General features: G+C 37.0%; 2 protein-coding genes across 10 annotated transcripts in view; one reads left to right on the forward strand and one right to left on the reverse strand.

Moving 5' to 3' along the window:
* Positions 1 to 20,372, reverse strand: FBXO8 (F-box protein 8). Of its 3 annotated transcripts, none has more exons than XM_053976868.1 (6): positions 20,091 to 20,372; positions 17,977 to 18,316; positions 15,677 to 15,803; positions 8,768 to 8,886; positions 7,119 to 7,315; positions 1 to 6,368 (listed from the first exon to the last, which is right to left on the reverse strand). In XM_053976868.1, the coding sequence occupies exons 2-6, from the start codon at positions 18,303 to 18,305 to the stop codon at positions 6,181 to 6,183; spliced, it is 960 nt and encodes a 319-aa protein (XP_053832843.1). In that variant the 5' UTR covers positions 18,306 to 18,316; positions 20,091 to 20,372; the 3' UTR covers positions 1 to 6,180. The 3 variants fall into 3 exon arrangements, with proteins under 3 accessions (XP_053832843.1, XP_053832841.1, XP_053832840.1); XM_053976866.1 differs by having other exon boundaries at positions 17,977 to 18,313; positions 20,091 to 20,173; XM_053976865.1 differs by lacking the exon at positions 20,091 to 20,372 and adding an exon at positions 19,597 to 19,803 and having other exon boundaries at positions 17,977 to 18,313.
* The window catches only part of CEP44 (centrosomal protein 44), a 13,957-nt gene continuing 12,989 nt past the window's right edge, over positions 20,287 to 21,254 (forward strand). For 5 of the 7 annotated variants that reach the window (XM_053976859.1, XM_053976858.1, XM_053976862.1 and 2 more), the window contains exon 1: positions 20,287 to 20,470. The gene's annotated coding sequence lies outside the window, so the exon portion shown is untranslated. Of the gene's footprint in view, positions 20,471 to 20,517; positions 20,879 to 21,254 lie in introns of those variants that run through there. The other 2 variants (XM_053976861.1, XM_053976860.1) reach the window with 2 other exon arrangements.

The following is a 21,254-nucleotide window of genomic DNA, read 5'->3' on the forward strand; positions in this document are numbered from 1 at the left end:
TGTGGAACAGTAATAAATACTTTTATTGATATAAATTCCTAAGTGGAATATAGAAACAAGAAGTTACATTTAATGTGAAAAAATACAGCATCTTGATTGTTACTAAGAAGCACGCTGAGAGATGCACTTCTTTAGAACTTGTAAAGAAGTTCTGTGATTTCCTTGTTTGTTTCGTCATGCAGGTGATCAATACTGCAGAAAGCAAGTAAACTCAAGAAGTTCTCCAGCTATAAAAATATGTTTCAGTTCTGTTGTGTTACATGAAATTATGACAATTAGCCTGAATTCTGGATCTGAAGACAGGGAAACTGCAGTTGTGAAAATATTTTTCTTTAACATATAAAAAGCAGCCAAGATAAAATTAATGCAAAGAATACATGTGCCATTATGCCCCTCAAAGGGGCATGTCCTGTCTGGTGCAGCAGAGCAGTACAAACTCTTTTTCACCACCTACATCTCTGTAAAGCCTGCAGGATATTTTGCCTGCTGAGTTAATGGATAGAACTGGTATATAAAGGTGTTCAAAGGAGTGAATTCAAGGTCAGTTTTTTGATACAGCATTATGTGACTGTAGGACTTGCACAGCACAGGCAAGCATTTTTTCTCAGAAGGGGAAGGCTGCTTTTGAAATTGAAATAATCTGAGTATCTCGTGCGTAAGAAAACACAATGCTCAAACTGTAGATCAACAGAACAAATTTCCACAAGGAAAGCAAAGAAGACAAATTCTAAGTAACTTTCAATGTCAACCTTACATTTCGAAAGAATTACTCATTTGCTTGTATTATGGTCATATATAAGAAGTATTGCAAACTTGTCGGATTTTGGCTCTTGGCATACGCACTGATGCATCTGTCTGAAGTGGAACAGAACATTCCTTGCCACTCAGCAAGCTACTGGCATGCATAGTGCTCAAAGGATGAGTTCCTCCTAACAGAATACAGTATACAGATTGAATAGATGGTCATTCTCCAGAAAAAACTTAGCTAAATAAGTTGTGAAACATATTTTTACCTTTTAAAGTCTTTCTCTTCTGCATGGATTATAGGATTTTCCACAAGGCTAAAAAAATGGCTATGCTTGCTCTAAAAATTTAAGTTTACACTGGTACCCACTGTCAAAATCAGACTATTGAAATAACAAATGAGGTTCACTTCCTCAGAATGTGTAAATGTCCCAGCTTAGAGTTCAACTTTCAACAGCTGAAAGACAATACTATCGACACGTACCTGGCACTAGTTACTCGGGTTTATTTTTTCCTGGAAAGCAGTTCTGGGCGACAGAGTGGCGTCCGGGTTTCCCAGGTTGTTGTGCTGACAAACTGCAGTGGTGGTAAAGGCAGGGAGTCTGACAAAATCTCATTAATCATTTTAAATTAAATCCAACATTCCACTCCAACACTGCCAAGAAGAAAGCTAACTTTTACAAATGAATACTCTCCCTGTAAATAACTGGTATCCTGACCATATTGCTCTCACAAAAACATGCTTGATTTCTGTTAGGTACACATACACTATTCCTAAGCTTAAAAAATGCATTTTTTTGATTGCTGGGAATTTGAAAAGTGCTTTCTGCTTGTTTTCTCTATTAGGGTCTAGGAGTGAGCCACAACTGAAAATTAAGAGCCTCTTTTTTCTTTCAATGAATTGAAGTTTTTTTCTAATATTTCAAGTACAGAAAGTTTGTTTTTAATGCAAGTAAAATTCACATAGGAAATGGAAGTATTCAATTTAAATATTTTCTCTAAGCATATTTATATGAATAAGAGAGGAAAACTGCAAATTTACTAACATTAATATTAGTAAAAACACTGAGGTGATGAAGGAGCAATGTGATCTCCTTTAGGTTTTTTACAGACACACTTCTGTAACTACTCCTAGCTATCTATGATTTAATTACATATGTCAAGCCTGAACTTTAAGCATTTCATAAATAATATTAGATTATCACATAAAATTTTATCTTACTAAAATTGCTATTACATGCAGATTATAAAAGATTGTATTTCTCTTTCAAGGCAAAATGAAACCATAATATGCTGATGTGAGACACAGGAATGTGTTCTTTGCCCACCTTAATAGTGCTTTTGAGCTTAGAGTGGGAGATTTTACAATGGCAGAGAACCAGTCATCAGCCTTAATGTTTATTAGTTTTAATACATCCATTAAATATTTTAAAAGAAAAAAAATCCTAATTCAATAAAGGGCAAGTAAATCTGACTTTCCCAAATGCTTATTATAATTTTGACATTTTAACATGATCAAGGAGGTATACCTTATTTTTGTTTAAGTGATTAAAATAATACTTGTTTTCTAAAAACAGAGCTACAAACAGTATCAGATTGCACAATGACATCCTTACACAAAGAACAAAAGTATTACCACTTTGAAAAAGAACAATTCCTGTTGATAAACTTGCTTATGTTAAGAACATTAATAAACTGCAGAATACTGAAGAAGAAATAGTAACATTTGTTTGTCTAGCTAGTCAGTTTATTTTCTTAAAGCTGTATTTTGAAACTGTTTACATTTTTTCTTTTTCCAGTGTTGGGTGGGGGGGAGGGTGGAAGGGAAAGGTTAAAGAGAACAAATTGAATTTTTTTGCCTGAATGCAAATTTCTCACTTGCTTCAAAATCGACAATCATATCTCAAATTTGTATTTGTTGAACAAACTTGTGTTTGTTTCTGTATGTTGCAGCAGCTTTGATTTATTTTAAAAAGTCAAAGCTGTATAAATGTGTTGCTTAAAGTTTGAATGCAAAGTATTCTAGACAGAAACAGAGTTTGAGAAAACAGATAATATCAGATGCTAAGCCATGTGAATATCTAATATATGCCATATTCCTTCAATAAATGCAATCAGACCCTCAGACTTTATAAAAGCAAACATAAGCTGCATTTGTGTGACACTTTACATGGACACAGGTACACACATTTTTTCAACATAAACAGAAAAGTTTTCCTTCTGTCACATCTGTGTATACTGAAGTTACCAAACTTTCAGAAATGGCCATTCAGAACAATTCCAGTGTCTTTTAGGACAGAACAGTGAGTTTTTGCAGTGGGATGGGCTGCAGGGTCTCTTCTTCCTTCAGTGCTGTGTACAGTGCATACAGTTAAGGCAACACCACATGGCCAAAGTTCAAAGGACATGCACTGGTGGAGTCACAATAGCTTGAGAATCACTTCACAGTTATAAGCATGATCATGCTCATGTAATTTGGTTAGAGATCCTCTGCCTAAGTCTTCTGAAGTGCTTGATCAAGTAGCTATTTCCACATCACATCATTTAGTGACACGTGGATCAATGAAGTATCATTATTTTAAAATGTGCGTGGAGACACCAAGTGCATTGAAGAAAACATTGCATAAAACTTTCTTTTTTACAGAGTTTTTGGAGGACAACCAAGACAATTTTTGTCACTTTTTAAGAGTATTATTACATCTTATTAAGACTTTTTTTCTCCTTTTAAGACAGAAAATTAACTTCATGTAAAGTCTAAATGCAAAAAATTACTTTTCAGGTACTTTAGAGCTAGACTCAAACTGGAAAAAGGGCAGAAGAAACGTCTGTATTAATTAGTTGCTTCGTGATTGCCTCTGAGGGAATTCACACGTGGCATGTTGTGTTTGCTGTTTTCTGTTCCACTCTGAGTTAGTAACATAATGTACAGCATGAGTTGGGTGCTAATCCTCTAACACTGTTCCAAATCCTGTTGTGAAGATCAGATGTTATCTGCATGTCATTAGGGTTTTGTTTTCTTTTACCCTGGCCTTGTCTTATGGAAACTTGAATTGTATCATCCTGTTTCTAATTTATCTTCTTGGCTGCTACACTGACCTAGAAGTTTTCTAGACCTTGCTAATAGGTGTACTCATCTATTCCAGAAAAAAACACGTTCTATCTGCCTGAAGGTTTTGTACTGTATCAGGGTAACCCGGAATTAGGAGAAATGCAGATTAACAATTCATACTCTTATTAGTGCAAAATCAAAACCAGTATCACTAATGTCAACCTAAGCATATGTCAGAAGAGAATTAAACTCTGCTCTGCAATTGTGGTTTGAGAAGAAAGTAATTTCTACCAAGAAAAGTTCTAATTTCAAAATTCACTGAATTCTTCTTTTAAAATGTGTAACCTTTGAGGAGTGTTTCTTAGAAAACTATATTCTGCTGTCTCCAGACCACTTAAAAGAGCCCAGAGACACTTGTCCTTTATAACTGGTTTTACAAATCACATGAAAAGCTTTCAATGTTTTTTTCTGTAATACAGGAGCAGACACCTGTGCCTTAAACAAAGCTCCCCACTGTACCATACACTCTTAATTTGTGTTTGAGATTAACTGACCACTGCAGAATGCATCCTTGGACTTTCTGCAACACATGAAACAACACTGGGTGAGGAGTAGTTACCCTGAGCAAGGTAGGTGATACTGTAAACCTGCCTGGAATGCGGCCGCAATACTGCTGGCTCCTGGCTTTGGCTGTGTATGCTACATAAATGCAACGGCATTTACATTTGATCAAAGGTAATGTAATAAAAAAGTACTTTTTTTGCAAGCATTTCGGTTTGTGGAGCAGAGCTATAAACACTTGAAACAGCAGTAATATCTACAACTTTTTCTTCCTGTCATTTACATAACCTTTGTATGGACTGTCTTTCTCACATCTAAAACAGACGTAACACTCTCTAGGTGCTAAACAGAAAGCAGCAGCATAGGCAAAGGGCATGGCTGTGAGGGGTCATTCCTGAATTAAATTCTTGGCTCTGCAATAGGCTTTCTACGTAAAAACTCAGATTAGTTCTGTTTTACAGATTAAGAATACCTTCCCACATCACCTCATGGTATGGTAGGGAAAAAGAAGAAATATACTTGTTACCATGATGTATCCAGATGCTACTGATAGCTGAATATTAAGTAAACAAACATAATCAGGAACAGCTCCTACTTCAACTACGCTACGTCAACTGCTCAGTCAGTTGTCTGAACAAAAACTAGGCAAATCCTTAGTCAATTCCTGCACACGCACAGCAGTTCCACTGTTAATATTCTCCACACTTCAGAAAATGTCAAGACACAACCTGACCAAGTAATTTTTGAAGTATTTCCATAAATTTAGAGTTGTTTAAAATCCAGCTACATGACCGACTTAGTAATTCAGCATCTGACTCTGAAATGGCTCTCCAATCCTGCACAGTCACTGCTCTAATCTTGCACTGTCAGTTTTTAACAGCTTTAGCAACAAGTCATCTGGTATACATTTGCCGAGGCATTTCCATCATTGACACTTCTAGACTGAGGGAACCAGCTGAAAGCAGCAACATGTTACTCACTCCTACCACTTTCCCTGTTCAGATTTCTTCTTGCTTACTGTGCTGAACAAGTGATCGTAGTTGCCCTGTTTCCCAAAAAGCAGTATCTGCAAAATAGGTTATGTATGTCAGTAACATAAACCTCTCTGTACACTGCATGATTTCCCCTGGCTAACCCTATATGGCATCAGGGCTCACCTAAAATAGAACCTGTAATCTTTAAAATTGAGTGATTGGCAACATGCTAATTCAAGTTAATAAATATAGTATAAAACACCAGCTTAGATATTTTACAAGTGTTCTAACATCTCCTAGTATAAACTTTATTGTAGTATCCAGATCAATGTTCCTCTAACTTAAGTATCTGAGGTAGTCAGCATTGTAAAAAAATGCAAACGAAAGTCAAACACTAATTTAAGAGATAAAAGAGAAATTTTAGTTAAAATACTTTACAATAAAATAATTATGATTATAAATCTCTTTAGTTAAATATATACACATTACATGGTATTCTAAAAAGAGTTAACTTATTAAAGTTTCAAGCAGATCTAATGCACAAATTCACCACTTTTTCATCTTAGACTGTAATGTCAGTTTAACATTCATAAATGGCTGTGTCAGACTAATGGCATCATTTTGTGCAAAAATAAAAAAAAATATGAAAAAAAATCCTTCTGTTCCCAAATACAGTAAATAGATAGAAAAGGTAGTTTACGCATACACACACTTACACACACAAACTTTGATTGCATACAGAGGTTAGAATGACCAGCACTAAAATAACCCCCATCTCTACAAAATAATTAATATCTTGAATTGATGTAGTTTTTGAAAATTACAAATTTTAAGTGCTAACAAATTGTGCTTTTAGGCAGCCACGTGGCCAATAAGGTAGATGTTGTCATAAAGGTGCCCTACAAAATCTTCACTAATATTCTGTGCAGCTCGTCGTGTGTTTCGGATGAATTCCCTCTTTGACATTTTGTTCTTCACATGAGGGCTTGTTAGATCAATTGAAAGTAGAATCAAAGAGTAACACAGTACATAAACTGCATCTAGACAAGAAAGAATAAATAAAAAACGTTTAAAAAAGAAACTGTGATCATTAAAAGTATTTTTCCCTGTCTAAGAACCTTATGGTCTTTATCATCTAGGCTTATAATTTTATATATATGCACATACACATATACATATAACTATTCAGAAAAGTATCCATAGAAATAAAATTTAATATAGCAACTTTCAAAGTAATAATGTCAGCACACTGCCAAATGAGAATTTACAAATCTCTTAATATTTCTACATAATCCAAAAGCCACTAAGGGCTTTATACATTTTTATTTAAACAGATTCTTGAAGATTGTGTAAACTAAAGTCAACATCCTGCAAAAGATTATCTTTTAAATATGTAAGCAGTTCCACTGCTGAAAACTGCCTCCTCCAGCCAATTACAAATGCTTGTTAACTTGAATGTGGCCCGATATTCCCTTTCATTTCTGTGAGACTATCCACAAGGTAAAATGTTAAGTGAGTAAGACTCTGCAAGAGGAACTTCAGAAAAGAAAAAAGCTCAAAGTACATACAAAAATGAAGGAAAGATAACATGGAAATAAACCCAAGTAATCAGCTAAAAAAAGAATCTGTATGTTTTTTGGTTTTTTTTTCAACTCAAGTGGGATGATGACTCTATACTGAACCATTTTGTACTTTCATATATACATGTTCAGGCACTGATTTTAAAGCTATCAGAAACAGCACCATCATCCAGAAGTATAAAGACTGATCCACTGCTCATTTTTGCTTACCAGGGCTAAGGCCAAGCTCTCTCATCAAATCAGGATTGCAAGCACAGAATCTGTGAGAAAACTTTGTTATGAGAGTTTCAAGGTACTCCCCACGCTCCTCAGGAGCGTGAATGTGTCTGAAGAACTCTCTCAGTGCATTTGGCAAGAACTGATTTCTGAAGTTGTGCAGTGTCACAAGGTCATCCAAAACATCTCTCCTGGCAGAACAAAAAATCATTAGAAAAGTTTCTTTTAACTGTTTAAATATTAAAATGTGTAGATGTTAAAAACAAAAATTAAAGCTTTAGAATAGTATGAGCTTTTGTTTTTGCTAAAAGGCAAAATTATCACTAACAGCACAAAGATAATATAAACACATGTTCTTTGCCTATTTGTAGCCAAATACTATAAAAGCATACACAAATCAGAACTCAAAGTTTGTATGCATATTCAATCAAGGTCTACACAGAGGCTTTGATTCCTTTAATCTGCGACAAAACCACTAAAAAAGGCTGTAAACGGAATAGACTGATGTATGCCACACATTTTGATGTCTAAGTAGAAGCTGTTACAGAATTGTCTTAAAGCCAGGGTTCAGCTAGGCAAAATTTGCTCATGGAAGTCCATCAGAATGTGATGTTCTCAAGTGTTTTGCACTGAAACAGACACATATAAAAGATTCAGACCACACCTGTATTACCAGATGTGCAAAAGACAGTAGAAGAAAATTTGGAAGCAAATTTGAAGTGAACCTAAGAATATTTTCCTATGTTTATCCTGATTTTTACCTTGCTTGCAAGTTTCAGCACTTAAAAAAGTAGTTTTTATTTTTAGTGCCTGATCATACTCTGTTTATGAAGGGAAGATAAATGGCAGTAGGAGTTGCTAACATTAACTTGCAATCTCATCCACTAAATGGTTTTGTATTTTTATTATTGTCTAAATGATTTATAAATCTGAAGTTTTACTGCACAGGACTGCCAGTGGTGATAACATTACAGACTTTTTATTCCTTTAGTAGTACAGGCTGCAGAGGATGAGAAGCAGGAAAGGATTCCTGTTGAAGTGCTGTTGGCCCTCTGTTCTTCCTATTCAGGTACAGTTACTGTTCTCTTTCTTCATCATATTGCCCTACCCCAACGTGATGGCATGAGAAAGTACTGTGGGGACAGAACGGCATGCTACACCAGGGAGAGAGTTCCCTTCTGCAGCTCCTGATGTCTCCAAGAGGATGCTCTCTTCCATTTCAGGAGGTGTGTGCAATTTCCAGTCAAGAAATATCAGACAACCAAGTAATGGTTAGATGATTCAACATTAGTTAAAAAGCTATCATCTCTTAGTAAAGTGATAATTGCTTTTTTTGAATAAGACCCACAAGAAAGAGAAAAAAACCCCATCAAGTCAAAAAAAGCAGCAAAATATCTATGTAAGATTTTGTGAGGATGTGAGATTTGTCACTTATAGGTGATATTTTTGAGGATTCTTATTAAGTGTTACAGTCACATAAATACTTGAACTGAGTAACTGCCCAGATTTAGAAGAACTATTACCTAGCTGCATTTTCTTACTTTTTTACATCCTTGAAGTGGCATCTCTGCATTCAAAATATTGTCAAATGGGGATGAACATTGGAAATTAATAGAAAATATCTTAAGAGAAATTGGAATTACCTTTCATCAAGGTAGATTCTCAGCTTCTTCCAATTCAGTGTTCTTGTGCAAAAGATAAACTTAGCTATTTCTTTCGGTGAATCATCTAGTATGCCTTTGGACATAAAATAGTTGACTCCCTAAGATAAAATACATGTACATATAAATATGTTTAATCTTCACAATGTATTTAAGAACAAGTATTGTACTTTATGATGTAGGAATGTAATCCTACGAATTAATTGGTTTGTTTTTAAGAATGATTCCTCCTCCTCTAAATCATATTTCAACATGCAGAATACACTCTAAAATTATAAATCAAATGCAAAGAAACAATTTAGTGTTATGGTTGAGATTTTACATACAGTCATAGTAGAAAATTTTAAATTATGAACCTCATAATGAGCATGATGGTTGTTTAATAATTTCTTTACAGTGTATATCAGTATTTTGCTTTTCATACTTTTGCAATAGTATTTAAAATGTTGCAGGGACCATATCTGGTAATTTAATAATTTTTGCAAATAAGAAAATCTTAGCCATAATATGTTTAGTCTTCAAAATCTTTCATTAAAACAGTAATGTTCTCACATGTATACAATGTATCACATTCAAATAGATGCATTAAATGCATTTGTTTAAATGTGTAATAATGCAAATAAACACAAGCACGCTGATTTCAAAGCATAGGTAAGTATCAACATATATAAATATGCATACACATAAATAAGAACACTATGTCTAACATAAAAATAGTTTAAAAATACAGAATCGCATAATATTTATACTCATATTACGATTTTCAGAATTTTACACTTTGACCAAACACACATTTCTTATAGAAAAACATGGTAAATTTAAAGTATCTCAGTGATATTCTGGATTCTTTCTGGTCATTTAAATATCCCGAAGCATAAACCTATTTTCCTTACAATCTCAGAAATCAAAACCCAACTAATGGATTTAAAAAATGTTCACACTTTTCAACAGCAAAAATCTAAACCTGAGAATAACTAAGTTCTTCCGATTCAATTCGGCAGGGGCTGGGAGCAGTTCTCAGCATTTGTTACCAAAAAGGGTTTCAATACTTATGCACAACAGATCTTGACTATAGCATAAGGTTGAAATACAAGATGAATAGGACAGTGCATTTCTGCATATAATAATGCACCAAGGCCACAACCTAAATCACCTTTAAAATACTTCTGAAATATTCTTTCATAAATCTTCTGATATCAAACTTTACAATATTTTGTATGTCTGCCCTTTTAGTTTACATTACAGCTACAAAGATGTAGGGACAACCTGTCATTCAGTGTATAAACTAAACTTCCCAGTGCTCTTGAATTTTGTGTGAAAAAGAAATAAAGGACTGAGTGCAGGTTTGGAACATTTTGTGAAGTGTCTTAGTAAAGCAAAGTCTTAGTTGCATCAAGCAGGAAAATAGAATATATGTTTAAGAACATAAATTAAAAGCCAAGAAACATGTGTAGTATTAATTAGATATTTTTATGAGTCCATAGTTTTTGCTTATAAATTTATAGAAAATAGCAGTTAATCAAGATACATTTATTTTGTTTAAAATAAATAAAAACATAAAGGTTTTTAGATAGGTAAACCAAAAAATCTAGCAGTGTTATGCCCCAATTTTAAGAAAAATCTATATTTAGGATGACAATGTAACATGTATTGCTCTATCACCTTGCATTTCAGTCCAAATTAGATCATATTTAAGTTTGTCCATAATACAACATGTATGAACAACATATTACGTACTTCCTCGAACCAGAGCTAAATAAAAAATTAAAAATGGGAGATAACAAGGATTTTGGCAATTTATGTAAGATGAGCAGCAGAATATCTGCTTTACATATATCCTGAGTTAATGAGATTTATGTGTTTGCTTCAGTAAGAAGTATTTGCTTAAGGTAATACAAACTGAAGCCTCGCAAGGAAGTCTTGAATAGCATTCCTGCTCCAATTAACAAATACTTCTGCAACACATCCAGAAAATACCTAGTATGACATAGCAGAGGCAGGATGAAAATAACACCTTCTTTAAGATAGTGGGTTTGTTTCTCTGTGACAGTAAATGCTGCCGTTTTTTCTCATGCCCTAGCTCACAACACAATGTAGGATCTCTGTCTGACAGGCTACAAAGTCTTTGCATTATTATACTCTATCTCTAATTCCTTTCTCCCCTACCACACACAATGCTTGACAATATTTTTTCCCTCTGAATGCATTTTTCTCATCTCCTTCACAAGTAAACAGGTTATAAATAAAGTACACTTCACCACATACCATTGCTTCTAGTTGCTTTTTATTTAATCATAAGCTATCAAAAATACTTTGCAACAATAGAAGCCTGATTTCTCTTTTAAGTTCTTAAATTTTGTCTCACAGCAAATGACATTTATTTACAAGATTTACAGCATGTCATTGAATCTGTTTTTCATAACACCGTAAATACTACCTTGAAAACCTCTCAGAACCCTTGCTTCAAATAAATCACTTTTGGTAGCTAAAATGGTCGCTTGTGGCATATATACTAGCTGAAGTAAGCAGCCCTACACACTATTAAAACCTATGCTAAGATTACTTATCAGTCAGCTGGTGATTGTCTTAGGAAACATTTGACTGCAAGTCAGGTAGACTGTTCTGTGCCATGATCTATCAGCTCTGAAGAGGCCTTTTTAACACTTGGGAAACATTGCAGAATGAACACATACAGTATTTTTAAAATTCTGATTCAGAGCAATGTAATGTTCTTAGCATCAGAGAATTAGGAAATATGCCATAAACCTTGCCTCTGTGGCGAGCATGTTATCTCTGAATTTCAGACAGCCCTGGATAAAATATTAATGTATGGAAGTGTTGATTTAAATTATACATGCGAACAACAATTTTAAATATAGACTAATAGTAAGAACAAAAGCCGTTTGTTGTATTTCAGTATGTTATTTTTTACATTTGTTTTTTTTTCCCGGCACACAATGCTTATTTTGCCAACATATTCTATTACAGCACTGACACTCCTTGCTTGTTTTCTACCTGCTTCTAATAGTCTTTAGATTTGTTTATAACCATACAGGATCTCTAAAATGGAAAACTTTTCTTTTTCGGTGTTGATTCCACTTCTGCACTGGCTATCTTCTTTGCTAAGAGTACTTTCAGAGCACTTAAGTACAGCAGTCAATATTTAAACTTTTGTAGTTGCCTTTGACACCTCTGTTTAGATATGCATACAAAACAAACCAGATATATCCTAAGTTAATGGCACAGAAATTTTGGAATCAGTATCTAATATAGCAGGGTTTCAACTTCTGTTGGTGATTCTAGGTAACACTAACATTATTAGTAAATAAAAATTAGACACATATGGTATCATTGTTCCCATTTTTCTAGGGAAGTACACTGTCAATATATCTGCATCTTAATATATCTGCTGCATCTTCTGGAACAAAGCAGAGTATTGATGAGATATTGTACAATACAAATTTTCATGATTGTTTTACTAAGTTACAAATAATTTGGTGACAAATGTGGACACAACATGTAACATACATTTCAAACAGTGTCTCTTTCACTGTATGCCTTTAAAATACAGTCTCAGTGATTCAAACAGGATAGCAGAAATTGCAAATTAAATGCGGAAATATTTTATGTTACACAGAATCCATAACTAATAATTTACAAGATTAAACCACTCTGATTTTAATGTAGAAATATCAAAAGGCTTCAGCTCAATGCTCCTTTCCAACTTTTTTTGATAAATCACACAAAAGAATTTCTTTCCTCTACAACATACACATACTTATAATATTCTTCAGTCTGATAAATCAAAGCATCCCAAAACTGGCTCGCTTAGATCACTATGAAATAGGGTAAGTTTCAGAATTTGCTTAGAATACAGCACAGTAAACAATCCATCATAGACTATCTACAATTAAAAGTCAGGTAAGATAGCTTTACACAAGTGGCTAACAATTTATAACCAGGAAAAGGTCTGAAAAACCTAGCCTCCCCATCAAAAACTAAGGGCAACTTGGAGAATGAGACAATCAGAAGAGTGGAAAGACAGGTTTAGTATAAGCACTGTCTTACTGTATTTTATTATTATGCTACGCAAAGGAAATCCTGACCTCACTAAGGACAGACAATTTTGGTACAGATTCCACAAGGTCCATAAAAATAAATGCTATTAGATAGATCAGTTAGAACCATTAAGAATGAAAAAAACCAAAAAGATCTTATTTCCTGACCAGAAGATTCTTGTTTGTACCTTTAGTTTCAATTTTAGCTACATAACATTGATCCATATAATAAACTTGACAAAATATTTTGTAGGGAGTTAGAAACTGGATACAAAACAATGGGAAATAACTTCTGGTTGCTTACAAATTCTGAGTCATAAGCACAGAAGATGAAATGAGCACTGCATGAGAAACATTTCACATACGCCATACACTCTTTAAAAATAAAATACGGCAGAAACCAGGCAGGCAGATTAAACAACATGATATTTATATTCAAGTGCTAATACTAACACTAAACTATCCCCTCTCTCCAAAGAAACAACAACAACTAGGTTCCAAAATCTTGTCTACAATGGTAGTGCCATATGAAAAAAACCCAACAAAACCAACCAACCAATAAAAAAAATAAACCAAAAAACAAAACAAAACAACAACAAAAAAAAAAACAAAACAAAAACCCCAACCCAAACATGCACTAGAGGTTTTTTTTTTCAGATTACATGTCATGTGTTTAGGCACATCCTTTTAGCAGAATGTGAGCACCTGCTATGAATTATGCAAGCTCATGCACACAATCAACACGTTAAATTACAGCAGATATCACAACACCATGCACACAACAATGGCTAACCGGAGAATCCTACCACAAAGTGTGCAGATGCTCTTCCCTACCCCGTGAGCCACCGCTAGCTCTGGAGCTGTTGCTGTGGAGCCTGGTTACCCATTTTCATGACATGGGCGGTGTCCTTTGGAGAATCTTGCTCCTGTGGCTGTAAGTATTCCTATTTTTTTAGTAATTTGATCAGGTCTGTTATCAAATGTAAAGCAGAGTTTGGCAGGAAATTCGGAGACACAATTTGTAATAGTGGAATGTCATATCATACGTTCCAGTCACAGTGTCCTTATAATAGTAATTCTGCCAATATCACAATTGTAAACAATAAAAGCAACAGTATTTGTGAATTCTCCTGAAACTCAGGCCCTGAATGATTCCTACCAGGCTACGGTGCTCCACAGGGAGAGAGGAACAGAGCCCTTAGGAGATACCCTACGAGGTTCTCATCTCTCATTGAAGCAGAGTTTGTACTTCTATTGTAAAATATAACCATAGTGAAGAAGCAAGAGTAGCATAATAAAGTTAGTACCTAATTTAGGTATGCCATAAGTTAGCTCTAATTTGCAGATCTTAATTGCTTTTAAAAATAATGAATCTTCTATTAAGTACCTTTTCTGAAGGCTCCAAATGCTTTAAAAATACCAAGATTACTATAAATAAAGTTGAAACATAATGAATGGTACATTATAAACTGAGATAGTTGAGTGAAAAATTGTGTTAAAAAAATTGAAATACAAAGAAAAATTTGGACGGACAATGCTGCTAGCAATATACTTGATATATTACTGAAAACATGTACATTACCTATATATTGCATCTAGTTTGAAAGCTTTCACATTTATTACCAAATTTGTGAAAATTCTGCAGAAAAACAATACTAATCACTCAAGTGGCCAGGTGCTGATGTCTTGATGCTGTGTATCAGAGTTCAAGGCAGAGTTCTACCAGAGAAATTACAAAATACTCTATTTGTGACTGATAAAAGTAATGGTCTCTTAATCAAGCAGAGTATGAGATAAAGCAAGAACTTAAACAAAATTACATTATTGCAATGGTTCATAGAACTGCTTTATTTATTTTACCCCATGGTCACAAGTTCACACTTTCTGTATAATTTCAGCTGAGTGAAATTTGCTTCTAGAAGTGTTTCTTTTCATATCTCAATCCTTTTTCTACTTGAGATTTATTCAATTATCACTTCCATGTATATGTGTAACTATATGCAGGAAGTTAACGGCATTTTTGTTCAGTACTGTGTACACTCTTTTCCTAGGAAACATGAAGCAGGGGTCTTGTTTTATACACAAAAGACTCTCTCTGTCACTTGGGCATTAACTGTCTATCTCCCAGGCAAAAGCTGTCTACTCTCAAACTGTTTTCTTCTTTGAAAGGTGACAGACTGAAAGCAGAAACTGACTTTTCCAGTTAGTTACATGAATTTATAAATAGAAACCTCTCAGTCTGACAAGGGATGTTTTTATTTTGAAGATAAATTTATGCTGTTCTCTAAGAAAAGATTATGCACAACAAACACCTACAGAAATTAAACCAAACTGATCTTCAGAATAGTTCAGCAGTAGATCTTTTTCATATTTCAAGATTTGCTCCTTGATAGTGGAAATAGGTGAAAATCCCCTACAGGAAAATGTGATTGTGATAGAAGTAAACAGACTTTATACCTCATCCTGCTTTGCCTAAAGTGAACCAAACATACTCTGCATTTTAACATTTTTATTTATGTAAGCTCATTGTTATGCTCTTACAATTCACCACTGTCTCTTCAGTTAGGGTATCTGCCTCGTTCCTAAGTTAATAGGTGATTATGAATTTCTGGCATCCACAGAAGTGTACAGAGCACTTAACAGGCAAGTCATGTAAATGATGTACACAGGTACAATACTCAAAAAAAGACCAGAATACCCCTGCAGCTCAGTATTAACCATCTGTACAGTAAAACAAACACTGATTAAAACTTTGTTTTTATATGGCTGTAATTATAAAAAAACAATCACAATTATTGTAACTGTTTATTACTGTCAGCAACAGTTCACTTACCTCATCAGGGTTGGCATTAAAGGTGAGACTGCCCTCATCTAGCTGCATATACAATTTTCTAAAAGAAAATCCTAGAGGCGGATTCTTATTGTATATAGAACAGTGACCCCAAGTGGATTTGCACAACCTATGAAAATAGAATTAATCTATTATAAAAATTCCTTTCCGAAGGTCATGGATTTTACAGAACAAAATGCAATCAACACTGCAAAGCTAAATACTCAAACTATAGGAAAAGTTAGAAGTAGGTTGCTGTAACAGTTATTAAGTCTTTTTGCCATGGTTTCCTAAAATCTTCAATTATATGATTAATGTTTTCTTCTTATAGAGGTTTTGGTGCATTTGAGTGCAACATCAAAACATATCTCAGCAGGTGGCATCATAATGACAACCACACAGCTGAGACCTCTGGCACTCCTAGAACCTGAACACTGGAGAACAGCAACAAGTTGTTCTCCTGGGGTACTGTGACAGATTAAAACATTCTGTTTCTTTTCATGTGCCTCAGTTGTGCAGTGAATTGGACACTGTATCTGCACACAATTATGCCATTAATTCAGCACTTTCCCCATCTGTCCTTCGTCACCCAACTCTTCTTCCTCTTGTCCTAACTGGCCAGTCCTAATAACTAGATCCAGTCCCATCCCTCTCTATCTTCTATAAGTTTTAAGCTTCTTTCCTTTTTATTCCACCCTGACTCCGTATTAGTTCCATCAGTTTCTGTCCCTCATCTCAGTTTCTTTGATGATACCATCTGCAATTCCCTTTCTACACACTCAAGATTCCTTATTGAACTGGTAATTCTGCTTCAACACACCTGCCCTGTAACTAATTTGGAACAATGTTTAGGACCCAGCAGGTAGTCACTGGAGGCATGGCAAAGATTCTGTTTTCAATTCTGGAACCTGGGTCTCATTTGGACTGAGTTTGGAACTGCAACCACAGTACCTGCCAAAGCTTAAACATGCCCTTATACGTGTGGAATAGTGAAGACTTTTACAGAGATTATGCAAATTGAGATTTTTATTTATTGCTAAATCAGGATGCGTTTTCATTACCAAAAGAAATGTGGTATGAATGTGAGTATTATTTGGAAAGATTTCATGAAAAATGGTTGAACGGTTTCCCAGAATGAACTTCAAGGAAAAGACGTATTTCCACCCCACATGCTAAGAACATATACTGCAGGTAATTAAGAAGCTCTACTATCTTCAAGCTTTGGTCTAGGGAATTTATTTGTATTTAGGTCAGGTTTGATACCAAGAACTGAGCACAGTACAATGCATATTGATAAACTTGTAAGCCCTCTCGTATCCTTCACTAGAATTCCTGTTTCCTGTCAATAGAACAGTCCCCAACAGCAGAACAATTGTGACTAAGAAGTTATGTTGCATTATCCTTTTGCTAGGTTCAAAAGCATGATAGGAATGGAAGCTGCTTAATTCAAATGCAGCAAGGCAAGGAAACAGATGAGGGGAGGAAGAGATGTAGAGCATAACGAAAGGTAAATAAACAACCTGGACAGCAACCCAACTGCTACAGTAGTAATACTGTCTGTTAAGGGAGAAGAAAATGTTGTGAAAGAAGTTATAAGTTCTGCTGACCATCTACTCTAAAGATAAGTATGATTTCATGAGTCTTTCCTAGTGCTGTAAAACATAAAATACCAAAGAATATGTTCATTCCATTTTGATATTACACTATTTTATCTTAAAAATGTTCCTTTATTTATTTCCCAGACACACAAATTCTGCATATGTTATAAATAAATGTATTTCAAGTGTTAGGCTGAAGAAATTTCACTTGACAAAAAACGACCTTTCCTCCCTCCATAACCATCTTCCAAAAAAGATACATGTAATTTGCTTCAAGTGCAGTAGATGAGTTCTCACTTCTCTTCCTTTGGAAGCTTGGCTGAATCGGTTTGCTTACTTAAGCTAGACAACTGTTCAAAGTTCAGAGAAGTAATGATACAAACACCTGAGATATGCTCTGAGCTAATACAAAAGTGAAGATAAGTCCCTGTTTTTACCCCATGCTATCTCAAACACCAGGTGCTTAATAATACCCACGTATACTTGTGCCAAGCACACTTGTGTATGTAGTAATCTCCAGTAATACCCCATAGTAATTAGAAATCCAGAATAACATTTTTAAACATATATGTTTCCTCTATATAAACCTCATTTAACTTAGGAAACCTTTGCTAGGTTAGAAAGACAAAAAGCACTTACGGAGGCAAATTTAAAATCTAATACTTTTTACTATGCCCAGGTGATACTTCTTTTTTTTGTGCTTACCCTTGCCAGAGGAGCTCATCATTAGCAAGATCCTGCCAGACACATGATGCTAGACAGAGATCAGTTGCATTCAGGTACGACAAAATGGTAAAACTGAGCTCTGGTGGCAACATTTCCAGGTTAATGAATCCTTCTTGTTCTTTAGATTTTCTTGTCTTCAGCAGGTGGTAGATGTCAATGCCTCCTTGAGCTTGTTTGCGATGGCTTGTATTGGAAACATTGTTAGCAGGTATCCTCCTACCATGCTCTCTGGTAAGATAGCCTTGTCCACTGTACCCTTGCTGCTGCAATTGCTGGTTTCTAGCAATTCTCCAGAGTCCCTGACCCATCTGCGAGCCTGCTGGACATAAAATCCAAATTAGATGTTGATGGCTATTTGTAAACATTTGTAAGACAGACTCAGCACATAAGTAAAATTTTAGGACCTATCTGAATAAGTAGAAAGTGAGTTCTGGTAAAGTTATATTGGCCAGGTAATCAGCCTTCATGGGGCAACTGAAAAAATACTGAAAACAAAATCCATTAAAAAAATGTAGATTTTTTTTCAAAAGTTTCCATGCTTGAGGAGCTACAAAATTAACAATAGGCTTCTTTAAAGAGCACCAAATATTGTCTATAGCCCATGCAAGTTAAGAAACCTTAGGCTTCAGAACATTTGGAATCTTCAGTCTTCCTCCAAAATTTAATTAAAAAACCTTTTTTAGAGTCAACGAAGTACTATAAAACGTAAGGATAAACAAAAATGTATTAGGTAGCACAGTGACTGACACTGAAACAAAGTTTAACAACTTCAGTGATAATGCAGTAAGGATTTTGCGTGCTCAGAAACAAGAGAGTAAGTATCTTTTCGAGCTTTCTTACCTAGTAGCATCACATAAAGCCTTAATAATAAGGTACTCACATATACAGAGGGTATCACTGGAGAAATAGTATAAAAGGCCTTTTTGTAATGTAAAAAAAAAAAAGAAAAATATATTTGCTATTTAAAGGACCAACTGAAGAAAGAAAATGAGAGAATTTAAACCAGTTAGGACCAGCTGCTGAAAATCCACAAGCTCTGCTACTTGTGTAGCTATTCAGCAGCTTATATGCCATTTGTTAGAACATATATAATTTTCCCAATCATGTAATTACTTTCAGCTTTGTAATAATCCAGGATGAATGCTTTCAGAGCCCATCATAACAAAAGATGAATAAACCCATTGTTATAAAGCCTTTTAAATAATGGCATCAAAAATGGTATTTTTCATTTACATTGAACCTATATTTTCTATCTTCAGATTCAGTATGCCATTCAAATGCATGCTTTCACACTTCTAATAATATTATTTTATCTAGTAATTGAAACCTCTTGATAGCTTGGCTGGAGTAACTACCACAGTAAAAATAACACCGAGCTTGTTTATAAATCGCTGATCTTCTCTAGCTCTGTCTGCTATCTATCAAAGTCAGATTTAAATTCTAATTGTGTCTTCCTTATGTTACTTTGCTACTGCATAATAAATTATTTTGCAGTGTTGACAAGCATGATAGGATGCTAAAAGTAATCCAGATTAATGCTGCATTAGTACTGCATTCTACTTCATTAAATAAAACCCAACATGCACTCTAGATACAAACACTCTCCACTTTATAGTAACTGAGCTGCTGATTTGCAGCCACGATTATCCCAACAGGAAAACGTTTCTTCCTTCGATGCAAGCCTATCGAAGCTGAAGCTTCGTTCATAACAGCTGCATTGCAACCGAGGCGTGCTGGTCTCCCCCCGTAATGTGAAAACCCTTCAATCGCGACTCCGGGCAACCAGGCTGGAGGGTGGAGGCACAGCCCGTCCCGCAGGACCTGAGCTGCCTCAGGGAGCCGAGGGCCGAAGCCGCCCAAGGCCGCACCGCGTCCCGAGAGCTCCGCAGCCGTGCCGCCCCCGAGCCGCTCCTCCCTGCGCAGAGCGGCACCGGGACCCGGCCCGGGCACGGCCGCCCCGCTCCCGGGGCACCGGCGACCGCGGCCCGCGGGTGCCGCCCCCCGGCCCCATTGGGCCGCTCCCGGAGCCCCGGCTGCCCATTGGCCGTGCCGTCCGTCCCTCCGCGCCACGGAGGGGCACCCGCGGGCCCTACCTGTGCCAGCTCGGCTCCAACCGCCGCCGCGACGAGCCCGGCCCGCCTGCGTGCGAGGGCCGCGCCGGGCGGGAGGGGCTGCGCGGGCCTGGCGGCGGGGACAGGCGGACAGGCCCAGGGAAGGAGCCTCGGCAGGGAGGCCGAGCCCGCCGCCGCCGCCCCGACTCCTGCCCGGGCAGCTCTGACGTCTGCTGTTGTTGCTGGAAGTGACGTCCGCGGGGAGGGACGCGCGGGGAGAGGAAGTGCCCGTCGGGTTCGGCGGCGGCAGATTCGGTCTGTGCCCGCCGCGTCCGGGAGCGGCCGCGGGGCACGCCGCGCTGCCAGGGAACGGCGGTGCTCCCGCCGCGCTGCCAGGGAACGGCGGTGCTCCCGCTGCGCGGGTGAGCGTCAGCATCGCTCCCGGGGCGGGGGTCTGTCCCCGCCGGGCGGGCCGGCCGCGCGGGCCGGATCCTAGCCTGGGCCTTTCACTCTCCGCGGAGACGGCGAGCTCTGGGGAGGGCTCGGTCTCCGGCTGTTGGAGGGGCGAGGAAGGGCGGGTGGAGAGCCGGCCCCGGTCCCACGCCGGCGAGTTTGCCGCAGCGCGCTGGTTCCGGGACCGCAGCCCGCCTTGCCATGTCCTGGCTGGGACACGCTTTTTTCCCGCTGGTGCCCAGGGCAACCAGCCGAGGACGCGCAGTCCCTTGTGCCGTTCGCTGGTGTGCAAGCGGCCCCTGCGCGAAGGGTGTCGCAGCTGGCACGGCGGCGAAGTCCCGTATTTATCGGTGACGTTTGTGCATCTCGGCGTAATGGTGCGATTTCCCCCAGCTCCCCGCCCTGTGCAACAGGGGAGTCTAGATTCAGTTGGAAGAAATCAAAAGTCTAGTTGTTGGGCATTTCAAACACAGCGTTTACAGTGTTAACATACTTGGTAATCTGCAGGGGGTAGCTTTTTTAAGGGTTTTTTGTTTGTTTTGGTATTTTTGTTTCGTTTTTACATTGATGCTTTGAATGGCATATGCAGTTTTCAGTTGTTCTTTGAGCCGCTTCCTTGAAGTGCTATATCATCGTAGCTTGAAACTTTGTTATACTCGATTTTATTCTTGATAGCCAGAGCTCTGTAACTTCTACGGATTTCTACAGACAAAAGCTGTGTATCCCATTTTACTGGGTTCACCTTCCCAAGAT

Source organism: Vidua macroura, chromosome 4, assembly GCF_024509145.1.
Source record: "Vidua macroura isolate BioBank_ID:100142 chromosome 4, ASM2450914v1, whole genome shotgun sequence".
NCBI classification, from domain to species: domain Eukaryota; kingdom Metazoa; phylum Chordata; class Aves; order Passeriformes; family Viduidae; genus Vidua; species Vidua macroura.